The sequence below is a fragment of the Accipiter gentilis genome, chromosome 5, assembly GCF_929443795.1.
Source record: "Accipiter gentilis chromosome 5, bAccGen1.1, whole genome shotgun sequence".
Classification (NCBI taxonomy): domain Eukaryota; kingdom Metazoa; phylum Chordata; class Aves; order Accipitriformes; family Accipitridae; genus Astur; species Astur gentilis.
In genome coordinates, this window is record NC_064884.1 from 22,952,289 (window position 1) to 22,978,079 (window position 25,791).

At 40.4% G+C, this 25,791-nt stretch overlaps 2 protein-coding genes across 10 annotated transcripts in view; one reads left to right on the forward strand and one right to left on the reverse strand.

Moving 5' to 3' along the window:
* Nucleotides 1-8,250, forward strand: part of L3MBTL3 (L3MBTL histone methyl-lysine binding protein 3) — an 86,462-nt gene extending 78,212 nt beyond the window's left edge. For all 9 annotated transcript variants that reach the window (XM_049801469.1, XM_049801472.1, XM_049801470.1 and 6 more), the window contains 3 exons: nucleotides 2,697-2,860; nucleotides 3,912-3,974; nucleotides 6,356-8,250. In XM_049801469.1, the coding sequence (XP_049657426.1) occupies nucleotides 2,697-2,860; nucleotides 3,912-3,974; nucleotides 6,356-6,499 (371 nt within the window). In that variant the 3' untranslated portion in view covers nucleotides 6,500-8,250. The remainder of the gene's footprint in view (nucleotides 1-2,696; nucleotides 2,861-3,911; nucleotides 3,975-6,355) is intronic.
* SAMD3 (sterile alpha motif domain containing 3) overlaps nucleotides 1-25,791 on the reverse strand; it is a 75,493-nt gene that overhangs the window by 28,595 nt on the left and 21,107 nt on the right. The window contains exons 6-10 of the mRNA XM_049801486.1: nucleotides 23,063-23,227; nucleotides 13,118-13,321; nucleotides 12,557-12,728; nucleotides 10,767-10,849; nucleotides 10,269-10,514 (exon numbers count right to left, since the gene is read on the reverse strand). Of these exons, the coding sequence (XP_049657443.1) occupies nucleotides 10,269-10,514; nucleotides 10,767-10,849; nucleotides 12,557-12,728; nucleotides 13,118-13,321; nucleotides 23,063-23,227 (870 nt within the window). The remainder of the gene's footprint in view (nucleotides 1-10,268; nucleotides 10,515-10,766; nucleotides 10,850-12,556; nucleotides 12,729-13,117; nucleotides 13,322-23,062; nucleotides 23,228-25,791) is intronic.

Below are 25,791 nucleotides of genomic sequence, written 5' to 3' on the forward strand. Positions count from 1 at the left end.
TGAAGCAAAATGTCAGCAGAGGACAACAGTGGTCAGAGTTAAAAGTGTGAACTTACTGCAGCTGGCTCTGCTATCTCGCACAGAGCTGGCAAGCAGATTTTGTTTCCTCACGTGGTTCAAGGAGCTCTTTGTGGCTCTGTGATAAAACTGGCTAACCCGTGTTGCACCTCAAGTTACTGTTCTCCTAAATGTGCAAATTGAGACAGAAATTGGAATACATCACCTGCTTTCTCTGGCCCACAAACACAGATTCCTCTGTATGGGAAACAGGGCTTGCAGAGCAAGGAATACCGGAGCATGACAGTAGGGAGAACTTTTAGATGTCTGGTATTACAGCCATAGTTTGTAGCCTAAATACTGTGCTTTGCACTGTCTTTTGCAAGAAGTTACCCACACTAAACCTAAACTTCCTTTTGTCAGGGATGTGGTTATGCCTCATGCAGGGTTGGGGACTTTTTGTTTTTCTTTCCCTCCATCTGGTTGGGTAAATTGGCACTTTACATGCTCCTTTTGTGCTGTTCATCTTACCTGTGAGGCAGATAAGATGCAGGCTCAGAGGCAGAGGCGTTTTTGCCCACATCCTCAAAGGCATTAGGCACTGCATTCCTTTCCATGTCAGCAAATAGAGCTCTTGAATGTGAATAGATGGAGTACACAGTTTAGCATCATGTAGTGTCACGTTAGTGAACTTATTTTCTGCTAACCTCATTGATAACCAGCTGACCTGTCTTTGCTTGAAGTTTTCAAAAAAAACGCAGCATGAACAGATGCCCACCATAGATTTTTCATCTGGAACTGTTAGGCTTTGACACAGCTGTAAACTATTGAAAATAGAGATATATGGGATAGACAGGTAACCTTAGCTGTCATTGCTGCTACTCAGTATGCATGTACCTATATGCTTTTATGTATGCATATGTTTAAACATGTGCAAAAACAGAGTGCAATTTGCTTGGAATTTTGTTCACGCAGTATTTCTTCTGCTGTTTATGTTACAATATCAATGTATTACATGTTTTGTGAATGGAAAACAAAAAAAAATAGCTGAATACTTGTATTTTCAACTCTTAAGAGACCTTTTTTAGAAAGAATAAATCAGGGGTTAAGGATGGGGAGGGGATTCAAGGGAACAATGAGAAAGATACTATTTGGTAAAATAGGGTTTATATTCAGCATGCTTGCTGCCTTACAAGACTCTTTTCTTTCTCACTGAGATTTGTAGTAGTAGTAGAAACTCTAAGGAACATTTGAAGAACAACAGTGAAGTGTAAACAGACATTTAGGGAACTCAATTCCAAGAGTATGAGTATGATGCTAGGAAAAAATTAAGGAATCTATTTAAAAATTTAATCAGTGGGCTGACAATACTGACTAAATGGCTTAAGAGTCAACTTCTAAATAATGGACATTGATATAAAATGAAGGTAAGTCTTGAAAGTAACAAAAATTTAAGCTAGAGGAGCAGAACAACACTAGCAAATGTAATCATATCCTATATTGGCCACATTATATATTCTAGACCAGTCCCACTGTGCTGGCAAAAATCTGTAATAGGAATTTGTACCCTAGTTGCTGGGCACAAATGTATGAAAACTAGAACAGTAAGGAGAGGGGAGTACTGTGAATAATAGCAGCTTCCCAAAAATGGAAATAGAATGGAGCTGTAATAGAAGTGAGTGATACAAACAAAAATAGCACAGGGATTTGTGAGTGATTGCATGAAGCCATGTTAGTAAGGAATATTAAGCATAGGTTCTTTGTTGGCTTTTTCATTCAGAAATGAATTCCAGAGGTTTTCCACATTTTCATTCAGCAACTGGGAAGCATTCAGGGCTGAGTTCATAGCAGGCATGTTGCTTTTGCATTTGCAATGGACCTAAATGAACGTAGATCTCTTGCGCAGTTTGACATCATTTGAGGAATGCCTTTTTCCTCTTTCCTCCTACACACATCTGCAACTGCTGCTGCTCTGCAGAAAGCAGCAGCAACAGTGGCATGTGGCTGAAGCCACCCTTGCACCAGTACATTATCTTTGAGGCCGGTGGGATGGGAGCTCATTCCTTCCATTATGGATAAGTGAGATAAAAAGGGAAATGACCTTGTAAAGAATCCCATAGCAGCATAGAGGAGTTAAATGTTATTCTCCAAATAAAACATTCTGTTAGAGTGGGAATGGGGAATTTGCAGACATTTGTGGGTTTTCCTCAGAACTGAAAAACATTTTGTTGTGGATGAGGCATAAATGTTGTGTGGGCTGGAACTGTACAACTGATTCACTTGGAATTTTGTGTCAGTGCAGTGCTGCTTTTGATGAAGTTATAACAGCTCAACCCTAGAATTAAGTTAGCTATTGTACTACTGTACAACTATTAAATGTGGGTGTGATTTATTGTATCAAAATATTTAAAATTATTTGGCCTATGGTACGTCAACAGTTGCATTGGCATAGGATTGTGTTGTGTTGGAAGAGACTTTTTCCGTGTAAGAGTAGTTACATTTATATAGAGACAATATAATCACAGACATACTAGTGGAAGAACAGTCATGGTATTCCTCTAATTCTGGTGTAAGCAAAACTGTACAGCTAGTGTAGGGAGGCCCATATATAGCAATGGAAATGAATGTGCTTTTACTGTGACTGATCTCATCACTGACGGAGGTATTTAATGCTTGTTTGTTGCTTCCTGTTGTTGAAGATACTGAAGAACCCAACACACAGAGGCTTCTTTCTCAACCAGTTATTGTGTCTTCCAAGTTGCAAATCCCTGGCCTACCCTTGCGCTGGGAACAGCAGAGCAAGCTCCTTCCAAGTGTAGCTGGGATCCCAGCCAGTAAAGTTTCTAAGTGGAGTACAGATGAGGTAGGTTTCCCCTGTATCTTCTATCTCACTGCCACTGCCCTTGAAGTCTTGGTTGATTCAGAGCTTTAGATTAGCCCCATAGATTAACAATAATGCATTAGTACTCAGAGGATTAGAGTCACCCAGACCTAATGTAACAGATCCCTAAAATGCCCATTCAGGTGCTACCCAGCCTTGGAAGCAGCAAGTATTAATTCATAATGTGTATAGACAGGTATAGATATAGATAAATATGTATGTGTGTGTGTATATAAATATTCACTGGGGTTAAAAAGGGAAAGAAAAGTTCTGAATGTATGTCCCAGCAGACCAGGTGATCAAGGTCTACACTAGTAACATCTAGCACCCACACAAACATTCTGGAGGAATGGTTTAGAGGTCAGCATGGACCAAGGAGTTGTTCCTGGTGCATAGTTCGGATGTGGCACACTGTTTTGGAGGATGAGAATATAGTGCAGAGAGGAACAGTATGAATATAGTCAGGCCATGACACCTGATTTCAAGATTAAAGCCCTGTCACTGTTAAAGTATGTAATAATGCTTGGACAGACAGGGTCTAGTCCCTGCTTTACTTTCAGAAATACCTATGGCTAAGGCAGTTTCTGCACCTGGGACAGTTGGATATGCTCTAAACAGAGAAAAAAGAAGCATGAACTTTGAAAAAGGATTTGCTAATCTCTGTGCTGTAAAACAAAAAGAAGAGGAAGGCAGCAACCATTTTGGTTTGTGAGAAGTGATTCACAAAGAAAAGGTTCATGGTTCTGCATCTGCATGGATAGAATAACCTAAGTAATTTTGAGGGAGCAGCCATATCCCACTCTTTGATGTCCTGTGGACAAAAGTGGCACGTGCTCTTTTAGTTTGTAGATTTTGTGAATCCTCTCCTTAAACACCCAGCTGCGTGACTCCATGCACTTACAGAGGAAGGTGGGACACCTAATATGAGGCTGTAAAAACAACAGCTAAAAAACTTTAATGCTTGTCAACCTTTAAGACTATTTTGAGAAAACACTGGTCTTACTAAATCTTTTGTTGTATACTTTGGTGGCAGGTCTCTGAATTTATACGGAGTTTACCAGGATGTGAAGAACATGGCAAGGTGTTTAAAGACGAGGTGGGTGAATTTTGTTTCAAAAAGACACTAAGTACAGAGCTTGGTGGAAAGATTAATTTTATGTCATCACTAAAAATAAAAATACATATAAAGTAGGATGAGATACATGTTTAAAGTCAGATGCAAATGTATGGAAGATTAGGTTGGTGTGCAGGTCATGGAGTGGGGAGGAAGTAAAGAAGATAAAACTAGCCAAGTGTCAGCCAGGTCTCTCATGCTCCTTTAGCTTTGTTACTGCAACTGAAATTACTTAGAACTAATGGTAGAAGATGAGGAACTTCGTGATTTACTACTGTTCTCTCTTAATCTGGTTTGAGGAAATTTGTAAGTATGTTATTTTAGTTCTGCAGGATGTTAATAAGTAAAATAGAGCAGAGCAATGGTTCAAGATAACCACCACTTAGCTCTTGATGCTCTTCCTCCTGATACAGCCAGTTTGCGAATATGATTTGAGTGTGCGGGAAGTGAGAAGATCTGAAGGCTTATGATGAGGTTCAGAAGAGTATGCCCTTCTGGTGTCTGAGAAGATTGTTGTGCCAAAGTTGTCATTAGGAAGTGATAGGGCTTTTAGGTACAATAGGCCTTTATAAACTAGGTCGGCTTTTTCTTTTCCTCTGAGGTTTGTTACTCCTCTTAATGCTTAGTTTCAAGAAGGCTGTTTTGTTACAAATTGCCGGAGTGAATAGTTCAGGTGATTATCCCAGTGAGGCCACCTGTATGGGCAGAATCTGATACTGTAATATCCCAAGTCAGCCAGCCTTTCAAGTGAAGAATAATTGTGGTACTTAGACTTGAGAAGGCACCTCCTGAGGAAGATGCATACAGATGGCCCTGCTCATCTCCTGCAACAAAAGTTTTCAGGCTGTGCTGTAGATTGTAATGACTATTACAGTTACATATCAAAGAACTGACAAGCTGCATCTTTGGGCGTTTTGCCCTTGCTTAGATGTTAGGCATCTTACAGTTGCAGCAGGTATGCAAGCCTAGATCATCCCATATATCACTTAGGGCATCTCACCAATGAATTTAAGATCAATAAAAGCTGGCATACTGCTAATCAAGTCAGTGAGTGGGAAGTGCCACAGAGATGGATGAATCCTAAACACTTTCATTCTCAGAGGTGTAAGAAAATACTTACCCTCCTTAGGATTCAGCCTCTCAGGCTTTGTCTGTGAGTAGTAAATTAAACTGCTCCCAGTGAGACCAACCAGCATGGACTGGCTGGCATCACTAAGTCTTTCAGTAGGTAGAAGGTGCTGGTTCAAATTTCTGTGGAAGTGAACCCTTATCCTGCATATATTAAGGTGCTGCAGAAAGCTGGGCACCCCCACATTAGCCCACTTCTGGTTCTGAGCCCACCCAGTCTGGCTGGCTTTGTGCATGAAATGAGTAGAAATTGTGGTAACTGCATGATGCTATTCTCACTGCAGTGTTCCACAACTTGCAGTGCTGGGAGGTACCTTGCAGGCTTCCTTTGCAGTGTGTCTGATTAAGAAAGCTTTTCTTCTAGTCCAACGGAAACTTAATTACAGTTTTTATCTCAAATCAGTATCTTTAAGCCTAAGCAGTGCTCACGATTTTACGACAGTTGGCTTTTAGGCCTAGCTATCCTGGTTATGTTTCACTGAAAACTTTCTATAGATACCTAAGTGACCTGAAGTTTACACAAGAAGCATTGGCCCCTTGAAGTCCTTGGAAGTAAGGGCCTTGTGGCTCTTCATGTTCAGATTTAGCACTCCTGCTGACAGAACAATTTGCCTACAGGCGAATATTCACTTGTAATGTTTATTAAAATAGCAACACTACAAAGCTGGCTGAAAAAATATTCAGTGTTTTGAAAAGTCGTGTTTGTGTCAAAGAGGCAGTTTTATGTAGCCTGGCCCCTGTTTACGTCGGGGACCAAATTTGTTTTAATTTGCTATTCAACGAACAGAAAGGGGTAGCCTGAAGAGGGTTCCAGTTCTGTAGCTGGGAGTGAAATCCAGAAGCTTTTGTATGGACGCTTGCATAAAAAGAGTAGCTAAGATGTTAAAAAGCATTAGTGTGCTGCAGTACAGTTGAATTCTACTTCATTTACCCATTTTGCTTTTCAATAGCTTATACTTTATACTCAGTATGAAAATAAGAACTGGTTAGCTAAAAATTAGCCAGACAGTTGTTTTCAAGCAGAAAGAAGATCATCATCCTGTTCTTTTGGACTAGCTGATTTGTCTAAAAGGTTGAAATCAAAGCTATCATTAAAGCATTTGAAAGTGTTTGTATTCAGCCATTCCTTTACACTGTCTGAAATTGCTGGGAATTTTCTTTTCATGTTTTCTGAAACATCTATACTGCTGCACTGTCAGACCTATTAATAGCTTTGTGTGTTTTTTCTTTTAAAGCAAATTGATGGAGAAGCATTTCTGCTAATGACCCAATCAGACATAGTCAAAATAATGAGCATTAAACTGGGACCAGCTCTAAAAATCTTTAATTCCATTCTGATGTTCAAAGCTGCAGAGAAAAACTCACACAATGAACTTTGAAGATAATGGAAAATGTGTACGAGCCAGCTTTCACCACTGGAGCTCATGTTTTATTCAAAGCACAAAGACTCGCTAGAACTGTTGAGTAAGGACTCTCAGAAAGGAAGAAACGTAACTTCAGCACTGGTGGACTATTTGTATTCTCCTAGAGCCAGTACACATCTGAATCCTTCTGGGAAGTGTTCAAGCTTTTGAGAAGGTACTATGTAACAGCCGAGTCACCTAGTCTTATTTACCAAACTAATGGCGCTAATTCTCCATGGATGGTTAGGATCCCTAACTTTCTCTGGACATCAAGAAAACATTCATTAATTATTTATGCTGTATTATATAAGGGAACATTAATATTTTCTAAGAATTCTTGAATTCTACTTCATGTATCCATTTTACTTTTCAGAAGCTTTTACTTCATACTATCAAAAACTGATTAGCCAAAAATTAGGCTACAGGTAGCCGGATGAGACTGTTATGGCTGATACGTATTTGTGCCATAGTTTAAAAATGAAACACTTAATGTTACATACGTGACACTTTATGCTACAGCATATAACTTTACAGATTATAAAACTGTCTGTCTGCTTGTAACAAAACAAAACAAACCTTGTTGGGGTTGAAATTATAATGCTTTTTTGATAACTGAATGTTTTTACTTTTGCACGATTACAAAAATGTTATGTGAGTTTTTCCACCAGCATCTTTAATGTATTTTACCAAAAGATCAGTATAGAGAAGGCTGCAACTGAAAAATAAAGTTTGACTTCATAGAAGACTTTTTGTTTATGCTGCACAATAGAGTCCCAGCATTTTACATGGGAGCCTGGTACAGTCCTTCAGCACATGAAGGAAAATACATGTATTTTGAGGTAAGGACATTAGCAAAAAAGAAAATATATTCATTCATGTCTGCACATGCTGGTCTCCAGTATAGTTACCACAACAGTGGAGAAAAAGAGTGTGCTAAAGATAAGACTGCTACTCTGGCTTCATATTCAACATAGGTTTGTTTTCCCAATGGTGGGAGAATTCTTTCACCCACCACTTCCTAGTTGGAAAGTCTGATTTCTAAATGAGTAAGGCATAGGGGGAAAGACAAAGCATGGAGGAAAAGGATACTTAAATGCATATTGGTGTATCAGCATGTCCTAGGTGCGTTTCACTGCGTCATTAGCAGGCTGCAGATGCCACCAGCAGGTACTTAGGAGAGGCAGCCTTCTTTCTTGGAGGATTATTATAATGATTTGTCAGGGAAAGTGGTTGCACTTGGTATATATACGCAAGATGTAAACCAGATGCACTTTAAATAAGAGAATGCCTAGCTACCTGTATATTGAGGACTGTTCCAGAATGTTAGTTTTGCAAGAAGAGAGAGAAGAGTTGGATCAAGATTTTTGGCAGCCCTCTTCTTAGCACTGCTTTGGGCAGTTGTTCAGCCTTTAGAGTTGAGAACAAACAGAGCATTTCTGTTGCACAGAGCTGGGAGAATTTTACATCTTCCCACAGGTTTTGCTAGGCTGTTCTTTGGGTGGAGTTCCTTAAGATTTCAAGAACTCCCTGTGCCCCTTCCAGATCATGTAGGTGACTAGTACCTGCCATAGTATGAGGTGAAACAGGGTCAGTATAAAGTAAGTTGCATTGCTCTGTTAATTTCCTTCCATAACATTGCATAAATAGTATTTTTACATTTTGTTCAATATTTGTACATTCAAATTGCACTCTTACTGTACTACAATACAAATAAAACCTGAACTGGAGCTGTCTGTTACATTTGTGTGTGCCCAGGATTCTCAGATGAAGCCGGCTGTTCCCGAGGGTGGTGTCGAATAATTCCGCACTGTAGCTCAGTGTGGCCATGAGTTTAAAAGAGCAACTTGGCTACTGCTGTCTGCCCTCTCCTTAAACACTTAACTCCTAACGCTCACAGGCCACTTGCTGTCACAATCAGAATCCCATTTATGGACCCGGATTTTGTCACTGGCAGAAGCTGAAGTTGCCCACAGAGATCAGTAAAATGCCAAATTCTTGTTTTCCTTCCTTCTGTCCTTCCATGTAGTTTATTTTTCCTCACCCTCTGTGTCTCTCTCGTGTGCCAGCTCTGTAGCCTGGATTGAGAACCAATGAAGAGATTTGCTTCTCAACAGAGATTGCCTGGGGATGTTAGCAGCTCCCTGAATTTTTATATACCTACTTACAAAGTACTGTGGTTTAAGAAATGGGTTTGAGTTAATACTGTTTACAAGATGTAGAATGAAGCTCACTGAAATTATAAGAGCCCAGCTTTTTATTCAAACAGCTATCACAACAGTGAGGACATGTATAATCCTTACTTCTGTATCTCATGTGATGAGGTAGCAGGGTGTAGCCACCTCTGCTACGAAAACTACACACCACAAATTCACTTGGAAACTAAAAACACTCAGGAGACCTAATGAATCTTTAAAATGGCAGTTGGTATTGTTTCATATGTTGTGTTGGAGGTAGCCCAGCTATAACACAGGTAAAGGTTGTCCCCTGATTTCCATGCGAGCCACTTGAAAAATCCTAAGACTTTAGCAAGAGTGTGGCCATTAAATGCAGCAATTTCCCCTCATTCCACAGGGTCTGCCACTGTAATCTCTGCATTGGAGTCACCTCTGCACAGCCAGGCTTTAACAAGACTTCTGTGGTCTTCCAAGCTGTGTGTCTGAGTGTTAAAAGAATTGTGACCACAAATGTTGCTTTGCCTACACAGACATTTTTAGAACTGGTGGGAGATTGATCTCTTTAATAGAATGCAGTGCTTTAATAAACAGCCATTTTAATTTGTAATTAATGCAATGGGTCATGTTTGCGGGCTGCTGCTACTGTCCATTACTAGGCACTTGTCTGAAGCTGTGCACTGTCAGGCAGTAACCCCTAGGATTTCCAGACATGCAGGAGTTGAGCATGTTAGGGAGAAGAGGAGGCTGTGGAAGAGGAGAGGAGAGGGCCTCTGCTCTGCATGGGCAGATAGGAGAGTCACCACGTGGAGAAGGCTGATTTGTTCTGGGGAAGAAATTCAGAAAGAAAATGAGGCATTCTCTCCCCAGTGCCAAAGTTGTGGTTACAAATGCACGTGGAAGCATCCCAGATAAGTCATTCTTGCTGCTTTGAGAGTTCATCTCAGAATCCCTATTTAGCAAATTCACGATTAACGTTAAAAAAAAAGAAGAATGTTTCATGCATGGAGAAAATAGTGAAAACTCATTATCCTGCAAATTAAAAATCAGGCCCACCATTTTAAGATACAAAGATTACTCTAGCAGGCTTTCAGTGATGATAATATAATGAAATTATTATGGTAACAAGTAAATCTTTAATTTGTGCCACTTTAAAACTTTAACTGTATTAGCATCTGAAGCAGTGAAGTGCTCACATTAGCTCACAATGTGTTTTTTAAATTCTGACAGTCAAAATATTACCTGAATTTGTTAAATGTTCCATATAGAAAAATAATACACATGCAGTAATCTAGAAAATTTTATTATCTCTAGTGCCTCTAGACTGATCTCGAATTTCCATTTAAAATATGAAAATGCTTAGGTTTTATATTTTTAAAAAAGTAGCCAGTACAATTTAAAAAGGGCATTATTAAACATAACTGTTATATATACACTTTCACCAGAAAGAATGGTACTGATTTATCTTCTCAACAAAGGGATTTATTTTGACAAAATGTCGAATGCTCACGAGACGAGCGCTGTGTACACCATCAGATACTGGGGTACTTGGGTGCCTCCAGCCCTCTCTTTACCTGGGTGGGCAGGGATGCTGGGGTCCTCACTTCAAAGACCAGGGACTCCAGGAAGTTCAGCGTCCTGTGGATTCTCTTTGGGCATGGAATATTGAACACATGAAATGCAGCCAACAGTGCTGCCAGGGCCATGGTGCAGTCATCGAGCTGGGTTAGCTCTTCTCTTCCTACATACAGGGCAAACTCGCATGAATTCATATTGAATGGATTTTTTACTTCCAACACTGGTGTCGCCGCTGCCTTTACCTAAATTAAAAAAAGGATATTTCAAGTGATGCCACAGCATCGCTTTGGTGAACAGTCAGAGAATTAAGTAAGCCTAATAACACTGCTTTGAACTTAGTTAGTATTTCTATGAATATTTGCGTTCTACCCAAAAGGCAGGCTATTGTCATCCCATTCCAGGAGCTAAGCTGAGGCACCAAAAGGCCAGGTGATGTGCCCAGGCAGCTGATAACAAGGAAGAGAGACCAAGACTGCTGGTGCTCTGTCTCCTACCTCCTCGTTCACTGCAGCAAACAGACTGGAATCATCTCCAAAGACATCTGGCAGGAGTAAACATGCAGCAGTCATTTTCATATCTGTCAAAGGCAAGGATTTCTACTAAGTTGAAAATGAAAACATTCTGGCACTGCAGTATCGTCCTGGAAAAACAGACTGCAGCCTATGTAATAGTTAACTCAGCAGTAGAACTGTTGTTCAGTCCATGTTGAAGAGCAGTTTGTACTGCTGTGAAGGTTTAGGTACCTTAGCTGGCAGTGGACATCAGTATTCAAACCATTCATGACACTCTGCTACTCAGTATTATGATTAAATTTCTCTCACAATAAGTAGACCTTTGGGTTGCTTTGGTTTGTGAGCTGAGTAGCCCTCCTGCCCTCACCACCCGTCCCCAAACTCCTCTCTTCCCTGTAAATCAGATATCTCTGGGGAGTCCTGTTGCCAGAGGACTCCACTTTGAAGGCTGCGGTACAAGCTGGTGCTGCAGGACCTCCTGGGATGTGGTACCTGCTAACCCTCTGGTTGAGCTATTACTGACTGTAACACCTTTTTTGCAGTTCAGGCTTTTGGTGTCATGTGTTCCACTGGACCTATCTTGTCAGGCACTTATGCTCTAGGTGCCAGGTCAAGTTGTTTGTAAGAGAAAAACAGGAAAGTAAAGGCCTTGAGATTTTACTAAGGCATGAGTTAAAATCTTTGTGGGCATATTGTATTAGAAGAGGGGAAATGACTTACAATGACCGTAGCTCTCTAAGGCCAAAGGTCTGAGTAGAAAGTCCATAAAGGCTTTCTGGATTGAGCTGTCCGTTGACACTTTTTAATCTATCATGAGCTATTCAGTACTCATGTTTTTAAGCTTCAAGAAAGAAAACCCCAGTATTTTAACCCACTCTGCTCGCTTTTTTAAGAAATGGCCTGGTAATAGAAGGAGTGAAACTGCTATAGGAAATGCCTGTGTTCATCCTGTGTCACCTTTGATTTGACATCCTGGCATTATGCCCATTCGATAGAAAATGACACTTTTAGGAGCACTTCTCACAGAGCTAAGCTCAGGCATAGGCACCTACAGCTGCACTTTGGGAAGAATAATGATTCCGAGTTAGTGCTTCAAAGGTTTTGTCCCTGCAGAACCGCACTCCCCAGACTTCTCAGACTGAAGGAAGTTGAGTGGCAGCAGGTGCTTGCTCCCTTGCAGCCAGTGAGCCAAACATGTCAAGGTACGTGGACCTCTTTGCATGACTGTGGTACCTGCTCGCCAGAGGTACCATTTTGTGCACTTACTCCTGAAGTGTGTCTCTTCAGAGACGAGGTACTTGAAACACAGTTAGTCATAACTACTTCTTTGATTTCACTGGGATGAAGACTTTAACCATAGAAACAGTACCTCTCTTTCTAAAAGGAATTGTGTCTTTTTGATAGGACTGTTTCTAAACCAGAAAATTAGTTTTCTGTGTGTATTTTTAAAAGATAATAAGCACTTTTTTATATATCTAGAAATACGTAATTCTGCTCATCTAGCAATACTTATTTTAAGGCAGTTACTTTTATCAAACCTGCAGTCTTTTATGCAATAGAAAAAAAAAGTTTCAATACCTGACTGACTTAATTTTCCTAGTAATTTATCAGCTTTCATTCTTAATGCTTCCCCATCGCTATATATTTTTCAAGCAACTGTGACATATAAAAAATGTTTTTGCAGTAAAATTGGAGCTAGTTTAGTTACATAAGTAGGAACAATTAGCTACAACAAAACTCTGATGTTCAGAGAATTGATGATTTGTACTGACATTTCAGAATGTCTTCCTCTGTGTGCCGCTTCAGATTTTCTTGCAGCATAATGTTAATTGGATTATTCCTCACCACATACAAAGATAATATATTTTCTGAATAAATCTCCAAAATCTCAACTGTTTTCTTATAAATGTCCGTGTGTGTGAGGAGCTGGAACTCCCTAAAAAGCTAAAAGAAAAACAAATATTTGGTATTATTGCAATCCTCAAAACCAAAACTGAAAACAACACGAGGTGCACACTTTGAAGACAGGATAAAACTAGCTCAGTAAAATAAGATTATAAACTGGAGGGGATGGTTTCATTTCTTTTCAAAGCAGGGAAGAAATACACCAAGTAACACCAAAATACTTCAAATAACCCACTGGTGTGTGTAGCATGTTTAACACAGGACTGGTGAATCTTTCAGAGTGGGGTTAGCAGCAAAAATATGAGTTAGATTAAAGAGAACAATGTTGATGGATACTTCACTGGAAACATCCTGTAGAATACATGCCCACGGTTGTATCACATCTATAACACAGAGTTCAATGTCATTATTAAAAATAGCTCTGTTACCTGATAAGGGCATCTTAAGAAAGGAAATAGTCTAAGAATGTCTTTTAAAGGTGCCTTATCACTGATCATCTTTCTCCGTATTTCTATTGTCACATTCATTCTGTTATCCACTTCTTTCCAGTTCCTTTGAATTTTCATATATTCTTGCTTAAGCCACTTAATATGTACATCCATTGCACTGCCTTCAAGATGAACAGGTTCTTCCTATCAAGGAATGAAGGACAGAATTGTAACAAATCAGCTAGCCTTTTTATCTGATGTGGCTTGTGTGATTTGAGTGTAGTCAAAGTGTAGTCAAGCTGAGCAGAAAGTACCTGTAGTGTGGTTTCAGTACCAGCTCTGTGAACTCACCCTCATATTCCAATAGTTATATTAAGATCTGTTTTCATATAATACTATAGCTATCCACCAAGTCTCCCAAGGTCAAATTACATATTTGAGGATATTAATGAAATTCCTATGCCTGTGTCTGGTTTGCCTAATTGTGGTTTATTGGAAATCAGTAGGCAGTTCTAACGATGACTCAGTGTTTAGTAGTATTAGCTCTGTATTACCAAAAGAAATAACATCTTCGTAGTCTTGCAGGTCCTAAAAGCAGGACAACTAACTTTCACATTTATGCAACTAAAGTATTTAGCCCCAAGGAGACCAGCTGAACTAAGAAAACTCTTAATGGAAAGCATTATTTGAGCAGTTTGACTGTTAGTGTTTTCAAAAAGTTATTTTGTACTTGAAGATAGTTAAAAATCTTCCTCAAAATTTTTATTATTGTCCCTGCTGGAATTCTAAACCCAGTAATTGCTAAGAGGAGTGGCTATCCAAATCAGTACATCCATGACAGTAGCCTGGGGCTATTTAGTTTCTATCAGAGGATGCAGTGAATTTGCTCATTGAAACAAGCTGATACGTCATACAGATGCACTGTTAGTTTCAGGTTGCATTTACACTGACTTTTCTGATATGTATTGTCACTGATGCAGCTGTTGACTGTACCAGTGGTGGCCTGTGGGTCAACACCAGAGGGAGTTGGGACACTTCATCCTGTTCCCCAGAACATTTAAGACACAGAGCTGCGAAACATAGAACAACCAAACCTGCTTTGCAGTGCTCTGTATGTGCAATTAAACTTTCCAGTCTAATTAACAGCCTTTTTTAAATTGTGCATGTTGTATTCCAAAAATGGTTGCACAAGGTACACAACTGAAAAACTGCTTCCCTCCTAGTACAAGTCCATGGATTTCAACAGCCATTGGGATCATAGAAGAAAATAAGCCCCACATGCAGGACAGGTACCTACCGTAACCCCTGCAGGTACTCCCCCAGCCCTTGCTAGATGCTGTATCAGCACAGTCCGCACTCTTTCTAATAGAGGATTTTAGACTTAATTGTATTACAACAGTAATGTTTGTTTGTGACCAGCTTGAAGTACGCATTCTTGTCCTCTTCCTCACTGCACAGGAACAGCGGGGCTGGATCAGATCATTTAGTCCCATACCCTCCTCTACCTGGCTGAGAAGGGTGCTGGGAAGAAGTATGAAATAAGGATAAGAGTGTAGTGGTACTTTACCTGAGTTCTGTCAAGACTGGCCTGAACTGACATTCGTGGACGCCCAAGGATTATATTATTATATTTAATACCCTTCAGTAGATTTTTTCCTTCCATTATTTCTCCCAGTCACTCATAAAATCTTCCACAACATCTCATGTTAAATTTGGCAGTTTAACTATGCACTGTCAGAAGAAATGCATTCTATTGTTTGTTTTTTCTGCTGCTTCTGCCTTCTAATTATCGTACTGGATTCAAAACCTATTCCTCATCTCCTTGCCACTGTAGGTTTATAGAGATGTCATATTCTGTCCTCAGCTGCCTCCTTTCCAGCTGAGACTGTCCTAAGCTATTTAATCATTCCACATATAAAAGCTGGTCCATACTTTGAATTATCCTTGCTACTGTCTTTGCATATTTTCTAATTTCACTACAGCCTTTATGAAATGGGCGCAGTAAAACTTAAAATACTAGTTGAGATGCTGGGACACCACAGGTGCATACAGTGGAATAATGCACTCCCTTTTGTTTCTTTCTTAAATAATTCTGAGCATTCAATATACTTTTTTGGACTGTTGCTTAGCATTGTGCCAAATTTTCTTTGGCATAATATAAAAATATCATTTGCGAATGGTACTAAGAAGCTCAGAGCCTTGTTAGGACTGGCTTTTCTCCTTGTGCCTTATTTTTCATCTATCACTATTAAATTTTATCTGCTGGTTTTTTGCCCTGTCACTCAGTAGCATGGGGTCCTCCTGCAAGTCTTCATTCAGTCTTTGTCTTTAGCACCCTTAGTAGCATCACCAAATGTGGCCAGCCAACTATTCTCCTTTTTCCACATAATTTAGAAATACATTGACCTGCATAAACTAAGCATTAATAGTCTTTTGTGCTGTAAACCCCAACTATTTCTGCCTAGCTGTATTGGGTCTGCGTGGCAAGGTTGTGGGGGGGACGGGGGGGGGGACGGGACAGACTTTGTTCTCTTTTAACTGTTTATCCTTGCAAGCATCTTCCTGCTTATCCCCTCAGATTGTATCTTCTAAGAGCCTTTGAAAAGCATGTGGCAAAATCTCTTCTGAAGTTAAAGTGAACTATATCAGCTGGATTTCCTGTGTCCTCAGGGTTGTAGAATACTTCAAAGAAATAATGAATTTATGAAGAATTACTTCAGTTTACAGAAACTTCGTTGATTTCTTCTCAATGTGTTCATCTCTTGGGTCTGCATTACAGTTCTTGCACTTTAACCAGTTAATACAGCAGGTTTCTTGGTCAGTATGTTCCCTAGCTCTCTCCTGAAACTGGAAACTGGCACCAAATGAGCTACTTCCAATTTTCTAGTATCGTGTTTCATGAGAGAAATTAATGACCATTTTCTACTGGCCTTAGTAGCCACTGCTGTTTCAGAATTTACTTCTCATTTATTAAAGTGCAGTGGAAACGTAACATAAAGTATCTTGAGGATGGGCAATGGTAAGTATGATGTATAAAACACTTGGGCTGTTGTAAAACTATGCTGCTTGCAATGAAAGAGCAAGTGAATGCCGAGTTCTAGGGTTGGCATTAGTGACCAGAGTTGCGAGGATTTTGGGGATTCCTTGTCTATATACAGTGGCAGGTTTGTACCTTTTATGTCCAATCACTTCATTTTGTCTCTGGACACTTCCACGCCTACTAGGGAATACATACACTATACTATAGTATATAGTGTTATGTAAATATAGATTAGCTAATATTTGGGAGGATAGATTCACTGCATCATTGCATATTTCTAATTCCAACTGATTTAACGCAAGTGGTGCACATTTATCAGTCAGGAACAGAACAGAGCAATGGGACCTCACTGGCACCTTAAGTCAAATGGCAGTGACTGTCTTTAGCAGAACCAGTGTGGAATTAGAGAAGAGTAAATTTAGATGTTCGTGGTTGAGTAGCTGTTTTCAGCTGAAAATCTAAAGGGCAAAAGCATTCTGATTTATGTTATTCATTATTTCTAAGCATAGTTTCACTCAAAATATGAAGGTTTTTGATAGAGCAGGAAAGTTTGGCAACACTTGAATTTTACACAAATTATTTCTGAGCTCAGGATTTATTAGATTCTAGCATCAAAAGAAGTTTTTGCTTTTATTAAAAAAATTACAAAATACCATGCTTGTAGCAGAACATGTTCTGTGTGTAACTTGCTTTATAACTCAATTTCCATTATCTTCAGCCCTTCTTCCTATTTTGCAAATTTGCGGGTTTTTTTCTACTAAAGTGTAACGAATTAGTATGAATCTTGTGTCTTGATTTTTGAACACTGAAAAGTGGGTCTTGCTATTTTGTCTGGAGTACATACAGGCACAAGGCATCATAAAAACACAATGTACAGAACAGTTTGTAATACCACTATTATAAGAGACAGCCCTTTTTCCTGTGGTGACTTCCACGTTCATCATAATGACATTTAGTATGCTGAACACTGGGGCTTTTTGTATCAGGAGGAATGCTCAAACCGGGTTATAACCATTAGAAAGTGAAGATTTGCTCAAAAAAAAACCCAAACAGCCCAGACTGATCTGGAACAAGTGTGGATCTGAAAGGCAGGCAGTAAGCTGGACATCGCTCAGGACCCATCTTCTTGCCCCAGAGGGTGGGAGAGAACTGAGGAGGCATCGCAGTTGCACCAGTTCTCATGTCCAAACGCTAAACACAAAGACAGGTGAAAACAGCATGGGCAGACTGCTTTCATGCAAAATAAGCATGTAACCTACTGCAGTAGGATCCACACTGACTTGTACTCAAATGAGATGTTTAATTAAAGCAGGGTCTGCTTTAATTACACATAATTACCCTTTTGAGCTAGACTTACATGCCATTGCTAACTGCAAACTTCGAAAGCTGCATAAGGCAGTTTATTTCTGACCACAACTGCTTTCTAACTTGTAAGCTGCGAAACACACAATATAAGCAAAATGGGTGAAATGTTTTCCTCTACCAAGGGACAACCTGTATTTCACACTTTATGTGAACTCATAGGGAAACGGAGATACTGAATGACATAAGAAAGAAGGTGAAACGTAAGATATACACCAGGAATTTGTGTTTAAAGCTTTTGCTTTGACTCTAAAAGCATTTTAAAATATTAGCTAAGCAACACCACACACTATGCATGCACACCAGGGTTTTAGTGGAAAAATCACATGACAACAGTACAGCCGTTGAATGATCATTCGCATATGCACACGCATATTGTGGTTGTGCAAACATTCAAGCGCTTGATTTGGAGACTTTTAATCTTAGAGGAAAAGGGGCTATCACCGGGGCTTCACCTGTGTACAGCATTCACACTACAGATGACACCTAGTGCTGTACCTGCCAATACTGCCCCTCAACCACAAGACTGAGCCAAGAGAGTTTCTGTGTCTCATGCACAAGCTGTTCATTGTTTGAGAGTTTTAGATACTTGATTCCTTTGGTTTCCTTTTTCTCTTGCCGATGCCTTTTTTTTCCTCCTCATTCCTCCCTTTTTCTCCAGCCATAGCCTCCAAAATCCTATTCTTTCCACACTCCTTGAAACCTTGTTTCAAGGTTCTAACACCTGCAGTGGCATAATCTCATTGACAAACATGATGTTAGTGATCACCTCAAAGAAAAGCATATCCCTAGGAAATGTCTAACTTGCTTAATTTACCTATTCAAGGTAGAAGAAACTCCAGCTCACAGGGTAGACATCACTCAGTCCTGATTCCTTCTTTCATGAGAAAAGACAGTTTCCAGATCATGATGAGCATAAAGCCAATGGGGTAAACTTCTGTGAAGCACCCAAAAGCAGCAACTTTTCCATGACCATTTTTCTCCTTACAATGAGCCCTAAGACCACCCCCAGAGGCTTCAAGCAGACTCCCAGATTCAGTCTGACTTTGGGAAAAGGTTGCGCAGGCTGAGGAAGAGATAAAGGCAGAAGACAGCATAGATCGTCTGCTTCACCCCATTAAATGGCTGGCTTCCTTCAACAGTTAGCCCCCTCGCGCTGGCTCATTCAGGGACTGTCTTCTACATCTGCCCTGAACCAGGTACTTTGTGCAGGTTAAGCCTTCCAGGCCTTGTCATTAAATCTGGCTCTGGGCACCCAAGGAGATCTTAATGTGGATTTGGCCAAACACAGTAAGCCCGTCACACAGCTTTTCAACAGCCCTCCTCTGTTTAAAGACAGGAGGCCCATCCATCCTCTCTGAGACAAGCTCAATTTCTAAGCCTCATTAGTTAAGGGGAAGCCTCAGCCTTACGGCAAGAAGTTATCTGCAAACATCTACCGCTATCTTAACTGACGTCTTGCCAGAGCCTATTTCTCCTTTTCACATCTAACTCCAAATTTACTTGTGTGACAGCTTCAGAGAAGGCCTGATGACCTCACAAACAGGCTGTCATAGGATGTAAGAAATCGGAGGCATTAGAAGAGGGACTCAACTCTCTCTCCACTTCTGTTTAAGATCATGAACTACTAGCAGTCTTCTAGCCTGTTACATTCCCTTAAAATTCAGTTAACTTAAGATATCCTTGGATAGTTCCTTTGCTGACAGGTTTTCTCATGCAGGGGCTGGGATGGATTGAAGGAACTTGATTCTGTTGCATAGATATAGCTATTTAGTGGCATTTGAGAGGTCATAAGGGTATCCCAGAAATCTCTGGAAGCAGCAGAATATGACACAGGACTTACAGGAGACCCATGCCCTTCTGGATTGGCAGGTGGAGCCATGCAAGATATCTGTGGGCATTTTTATGTCCGTCTTCAGCTAATTGAATTGATAGCAAAGTCACACTTGCCATGGACAGCACTGTTCAAGACAGATTTCAAAACCTGAAGTTCTGAAAGAGACAGTTTACTCTTTGGTCACCAGCCCTGTGATGACTAAGCTAGCGTTTGAACCACATGCTTCCATCATATGGAAGCCAGTCACCAGCTCTAACTGCACTTCCCTCTCCATCACCCTTTGCCTTTTGCTAATTCTCTGGCCAAAGATGCACACCAAGAGCATCCTATCTTTCTATTCCTTCTGGCTCCCCCAAATCTAGGGCCCCTCCTGTAATAACTGTCAGGAGGTGGTTTCTCTCATAGGCTGAAGACCATAAGCCCAATAATTCCTTAGGGCAGAGGAAGGGTCTTACGGTGCCATTTTGATGCTAAAAGAAGAGTAAGGAGATGAATCAGAACAAGCCACTGTATGGCTGCTTTAGCACCAACCCCACCCTGGCTGCAGAGGGGAGACTGGCTTGCCTTTCGTATTTATTTTCATGGTGTGATCACCCCTCTCATGAAAAGTACCTTCCATTTGCAGCAGATGAAGGTCATTATCATTACAAAGCACTCTCCTCTGGATTACTGCAGCTCCAGGATATGTGCCCAACTGTGGAAAATGACTGAGGAGGATTCTCACTCCATAGCCAGAAAACGTGTTAATTAAGGAGGCTTTCCTGATCAAGTTCTGAATATCCCTCAGACATGGAGGCTTATATTAACGTCTGTGTCAGGCACAGTCCAAACTTCTTTCCACTGGTGGCTCAACCTGATGAATATTTGTAAGGAGCATCATTTTAAGCAAAACCTCCTTCAGTGACAGACACCTCCAGCATGGGTTTATGTGCTTACTAACCATGATTTTACAGCCCTGAACAGTGCACTTGCTCAAGACCTTTCCTGTGATGCTAACCACTCTAAAATGAGTATACTCTTCAGTCTTCCTCAAATGTAATTCTCTGTAATGAGGAACACATCAGCAGATGTTTTAAAGAAATTGGAGGAGGAAGCCAGATGCTGCATCTGGAAGCAATGCCCTGCATGGGAGGCCAAGTAACACACCTGCTATGTTTGGAGGAGGAATGCCTGCTGGCAGGTAACGGGGCTTGGACAGACCAAGGGGCAGACATTACCTGTGGCTCTGAGCACATCCCAAAGCATCACAGGAAGCTTGTCCTGGCAAGCAACTTTTTTCACATGATGAAATAGAAAGAGTGGTTAAGGATTTTATTAGTAGTAATAGCTTTATTACTCTTTTTATATAAAAACAAATGCCAAGTATACCAGTGAGGCATTTCCTATTAGTAAATAATCTTTTTATCAGTTTCATACCATTAACAATCCAAGATTGTACTGACACAAAGCACACTGGACAGAGTTACATCTTACAACTGTTCAGAAACTAAACCTCAATATAGAAGTCAGCTGTGTGGCTGGTAAGTAGGTCATCTGCTAGGAACAGATGTGCTCTTTCATCTGCACTGCTTGCCAGTTGGCTTGTACATATAATGCCCTAAATGTCCTACTCTGCCTATCTAAGGGAGAGTGTAGAGACACAAAGGGGCTAGGAATCCATCACTGATTATTCTCCAAAGGTCTCCTTAACCTGGAACTCATTTCCTACCATTTTACCTTAAATAAGCCTAATGTGTTGGCTTCTTGTCCACACAGGGCCGATCTGTTCTTCCAGACTTGGAAAAGGGAAGAAGACAAGGGGATCTAGCTAATGGTAATTTGAAAATAATTTGGTTTTGCCTATGGTATTGGCTTCTAGATCTTTTTTCTTTTTTTTGAGGCTAAGACTCTTTGTTGAGTAGTTTAAATTTATCACAAAGTAGTTAGCACCAAGGATTAGTAGAAAGGTGCCTTTATGTGTGTTCCTAAATATACAAAATTCAAAAGCCCCCACAGCATTGGTTTAAAAGAATAATAACCAAACATCTTGTTCAGCTGCAGTTTATAATGACATAATTTAGGATCTCAGAGCCAGACATACCTAGTTTCAATGTAGAGATACGTTTAAAACTAAGAAAGGTATGATTCCCTCAATTTTGTGGGACTCATTCTTAAGCCTTAATAGGCTCCACAAGTGTTAATTCTTGCATTTATATCTCCCTGCTGTTTAGGATACAAGAAAAATAAGAGAAAGTAAGTAAAAGTTGTTCAGGGAGACTCAGCATCCTTTCACCTCCTTCCAGTTTAACTCTTATTTGCTTACAACATTAAGGCTTGCAGAAAATGCCTAAGACTTTAGAAGAGGTGGAACATACTTCCTTCTTCAATTTCTAAAGCAAATAAGGAATGACCAGTGATGGCCTTGGGCAATGCAGTTGAAGAGCAGTGATTCCTAATTTACAGGCACCCAGCCCAGTGCAGTTACACCTTCTCTACAGAAAAATGAAGTCGAGCACGCAGTCAGTCCCTACAGGATCACTGCAAAGCCCTTCTCAACTAGCTGATGTGACAAAGACCCACATTTGCCCTTTCCAAGCATCAGCGGATAAAGAATGGCTAACTCTTAATGAATGCACAAAACCAGAGGTCTGTCATTTCTCCTTTAGCGCATGCAAGACTGTTCATTGTTTTGCACCCAAATTAAAGGTTTCTTACTTCACACATTCTGCAAACATTTTACCTAAAGCAGGTGAAAAGAGGGAAGTGTTTATTCCCGCATACATTAATCTAAAGGGGATAAACAGAAATTACTGAAGCTTCTTAAAAAACCCCAAACAAACCAACCACAAACCCAAACCCATATATCTGCTTTTTGGGTAGAAAACTACAGCTACCTTCAAACACAAGGGTGATTTATGCAGAAATGCATCCAGCAAGCCACTCTTGCTGCCCTAAAGACGTGTCTGGTAAACAGCAGGATGGACATATGTAAACTAAAGTCAAATATCTGCTTATGTATCTTCTTTACCACAGTCTTACAATTGTTCAAATTTTACTGCATTTTAATTGCGGCACTGAAGGAAGTTAAGGAGCATTAAGAAAGCATAAATGGAACATTAATGTATTTATGAAAGTGTATAAATTAATTAGTATGCTTCAAACACTTACTGGACAGTGATAGCTCTCTGAATTCTCTAACTAAAGGGAAATACAGCAAGTGCATGCCTACATTCATAAGCGCCCCTAAGTATATTACACATCAACACAAACAGCTTTTATATAACAAAGTGCAATGTGACAGTAGGATGTGGCCATTTGCGACCAGCTCAAATACCACCTTGCATTCTTATTTGTACAGAGGTTTCAGCTCTTAGACATAAGCCTCTGTTGTTTTCACTCTAACTGGAGATGTATAACCTAAAGCAGAATGGGAATACTTCATTTAAAAAAAAAAAAAAAAAAAAAAGAATTTTACGTCCAACTGGCAACAACTCTAAATGACAACAAATGTGCAAGGCAGCCAGTATTGTTTTCAGCTCCACTGTTGATACTTAGTCCTCCAGAAAGGAAAAAAAGTCAACGGTCTAGCTATAGGACAAACTCTATACAAAATGAGTTTAAATGGGATGAGATTACTTCATTCTCCCCTTTACTGGCTGCTGGCCTTACTGTCAGCAGAGGAGCTAGCTGAAAGACACAAAACACAGTTAAGCACCAAAAGTCTTACCTCTACCTGCACCTGGACATCATCAGGTTTGTTTTCAGCAAAAGATTTCCTGGTCTGTCCTCGCCTGTGGCCAAACTTGCATTTGTTCCTCAGGACTTGCTCATCATCTTCAATGGGTCTCCGCACATAATTGAAACGATCCTTAAGGGCCCGTTTCCATAGCAACTGCATGGGGGGGGGAGGGAATATCTGTCATTACTAGTATCTTTCAAGAATTTGCCCCATTCCTAAAGCAGATCACTTTGTTTTATCTAGCTCTATAAAAAAGTGTTTACCACTAAGCAGAAAAACACTCACAGGGTGGCATCAGGACTGAAGGAAACACAAGCACCTGTGGTATATGACTTTATGGCAACGAAACAGCGGGGCCACTGGCACTGGCTACTGGCAGCAGGTTGGTTAAGGATGACAGTAATAGAACCTAAGGGTTAGATTTAGCCTGTATAACCAGGGCTTGTCAGTGAAACCGCAGTTTGCTTCCCTTTTCTCAGCTCTACTTTTGGATGCTCCATTGATGACATCAGGTCATGAAACTACACAGTGAATCAGATCAGCTCACTCATGCCACTAATGAGGCAAACTAATGGGGCTTTTTTGATTGGACTATTTTCTCCCTGCCTCTGACTGGTTGTGTAGTTGTACGATTATCATATCTAACACAAGGGAGCAGGAAAGACACGGTGGGATGCTCCCTTTTGCAGGAAGCCTACCGTTACACTGGATCAAGTATGTTATTAAACTGAACTCAAAATTGCTGAATCAGAAGGATCATTTAAGTAGGTCCTAGCATTTGTGAGACTCCTCAAGGCATGTAAATTGCAACTTAAAGGCAGTTCTGCATTGCAGGTGGATGCAGTCCCTGTTTAATGGAGCCACTCATCACTCCCTGACAGCCAAACTTCCTCATGCATCCTTACAGACAGATGGCTGTTTACCTGCATCCCTGGCTGGGCGTCCCATGGCAGGACCCAGTTGTGCTAACTACCAACACACAGGGAAGCAATTACTAAGCCAAGGCTGCTAAACGTGTCTGCAGTAAACCCTGCAGTTATGCATGTTGAAAATGTTTTGTCAGATCCTCAAAAGCAACTACTTGTTTCAGTTATCGAGGGTTTTCAACAGAGAAACAAAAATTGAGGGAACAAAAATTAGTCAGAAAAGTGACTGTAAAGGACAGGACGTGGCAAGAGAGATTCAAGTAGCTGTTACCGCATTTTCTAAAACTGACTCCAATACTGTACTCAAGCTTGTAGTCACTGACATACTAAACCACAATATAAACAGAAGAATGATTACCGCAAATTTCTTACCAAAATGGTGTTCTTTATTAGTCAAGGTAATATTGATGTCAGATATAGAAAATCCTGTTTTGAATTAGAAAATCCTGCTTTGAAGTGTTACTTAATAATTTTCAACTTCAAACAAATTCAATAATACCTAGAGAAGTAGCCAAGGTTACTCTGACCCTTTCTATTCTTTCCTGATTGATGATACATCCCTCTTGGCAGGAAAACGAACCATTGACCCAGCACAGAGCGACTTAGTGGTCAAAGTGAGGAGGGGATACCTCCCCAAACGACCACCGAAGACCACTCGAGACTCCCACGCATGCAGAGAAGGCATTTGATGTGTCATGGTTATATAATCCTATGCATATGCATTAGCTAGTCTGAATATGTACTAGGTAGGAGTAGTTTAATAAATTAGATGCAATTGTTACTGTATAAAAGAGACACTCCTGATGAATCTGGTGTGCTTGGTTTGTGGAAAGTCCACCGAGCACCCAGGCCTGAATAAAAAGCAATCTCTCCTGAGCGTGTGATATTGGTCTATTGCATACCAGCTAATGAATCCACTTTTAGGACAACAATATGACTTTAAGGGTTAACTTTGGTGTAAACCAGAATTCAGTAAAAGTACACTAAGTAGTACAGTATCTTTCTTTGCAGCAAGTCTGATGTGCCTGCCTTTCCCATCCACGGGATACAGATGGGAGGGTCTCTTAAAAGTTGTTGGTGGAAGCAGTGTGACCTTGCCTTTCTCCTGCTGCAAATACTGCTCTGACCTGCCTAGGGTACTAGCTGACTTACAGGTCCTCAATCCTGAAAGCAAGAGCTCCACAAATGGTGCAAAATAAGAGCAGAAGAGCTACAAGAATACAGCCCCTAGGGCGTCGACCTCAGCTCTTCTTGGGCAGACCTGGGCCAGCCAGGGCAGGTGTGCCCTTCCTGGGGCGACCATTTCTGCCACCCACCTACAGGATCTTGCAGAAGCGTCCTCTCACTGCCAGTCACACGTGAACATCCGAGAACTGGAAAGAAAACAAACCCATCTGCATTTCTAGTATGTAAACTTCAGAATTCGGATTCTGCCAGAACAGGGGTCACGTCATCACCAGCGTAAACATGACAATCTGAAATAGAGCACAACTGCTCATCCAGTCTTCTCACACGGCATGTTTACAGCCCCAATTTGAGTATTACACTCCAGCACTGTTTTCTAAAGCAGTAACGTGACCGCATGCCTTGAAAATCTCATTTGGTATCTGCCTGAACCATTAAGATTCCTAAATATGTTTACAGTTCTGGCCCTATGCATTTACATTTTGATGCAAATATCCCCCTACATGCCTAGCAAAATTTATTTGAAACATTGTTATTTAAAGGCTGTTACAAAACAAGCAAACAAAAACCTTAGCTTAACGATTCTCTGAAATGTTCAACAGACAT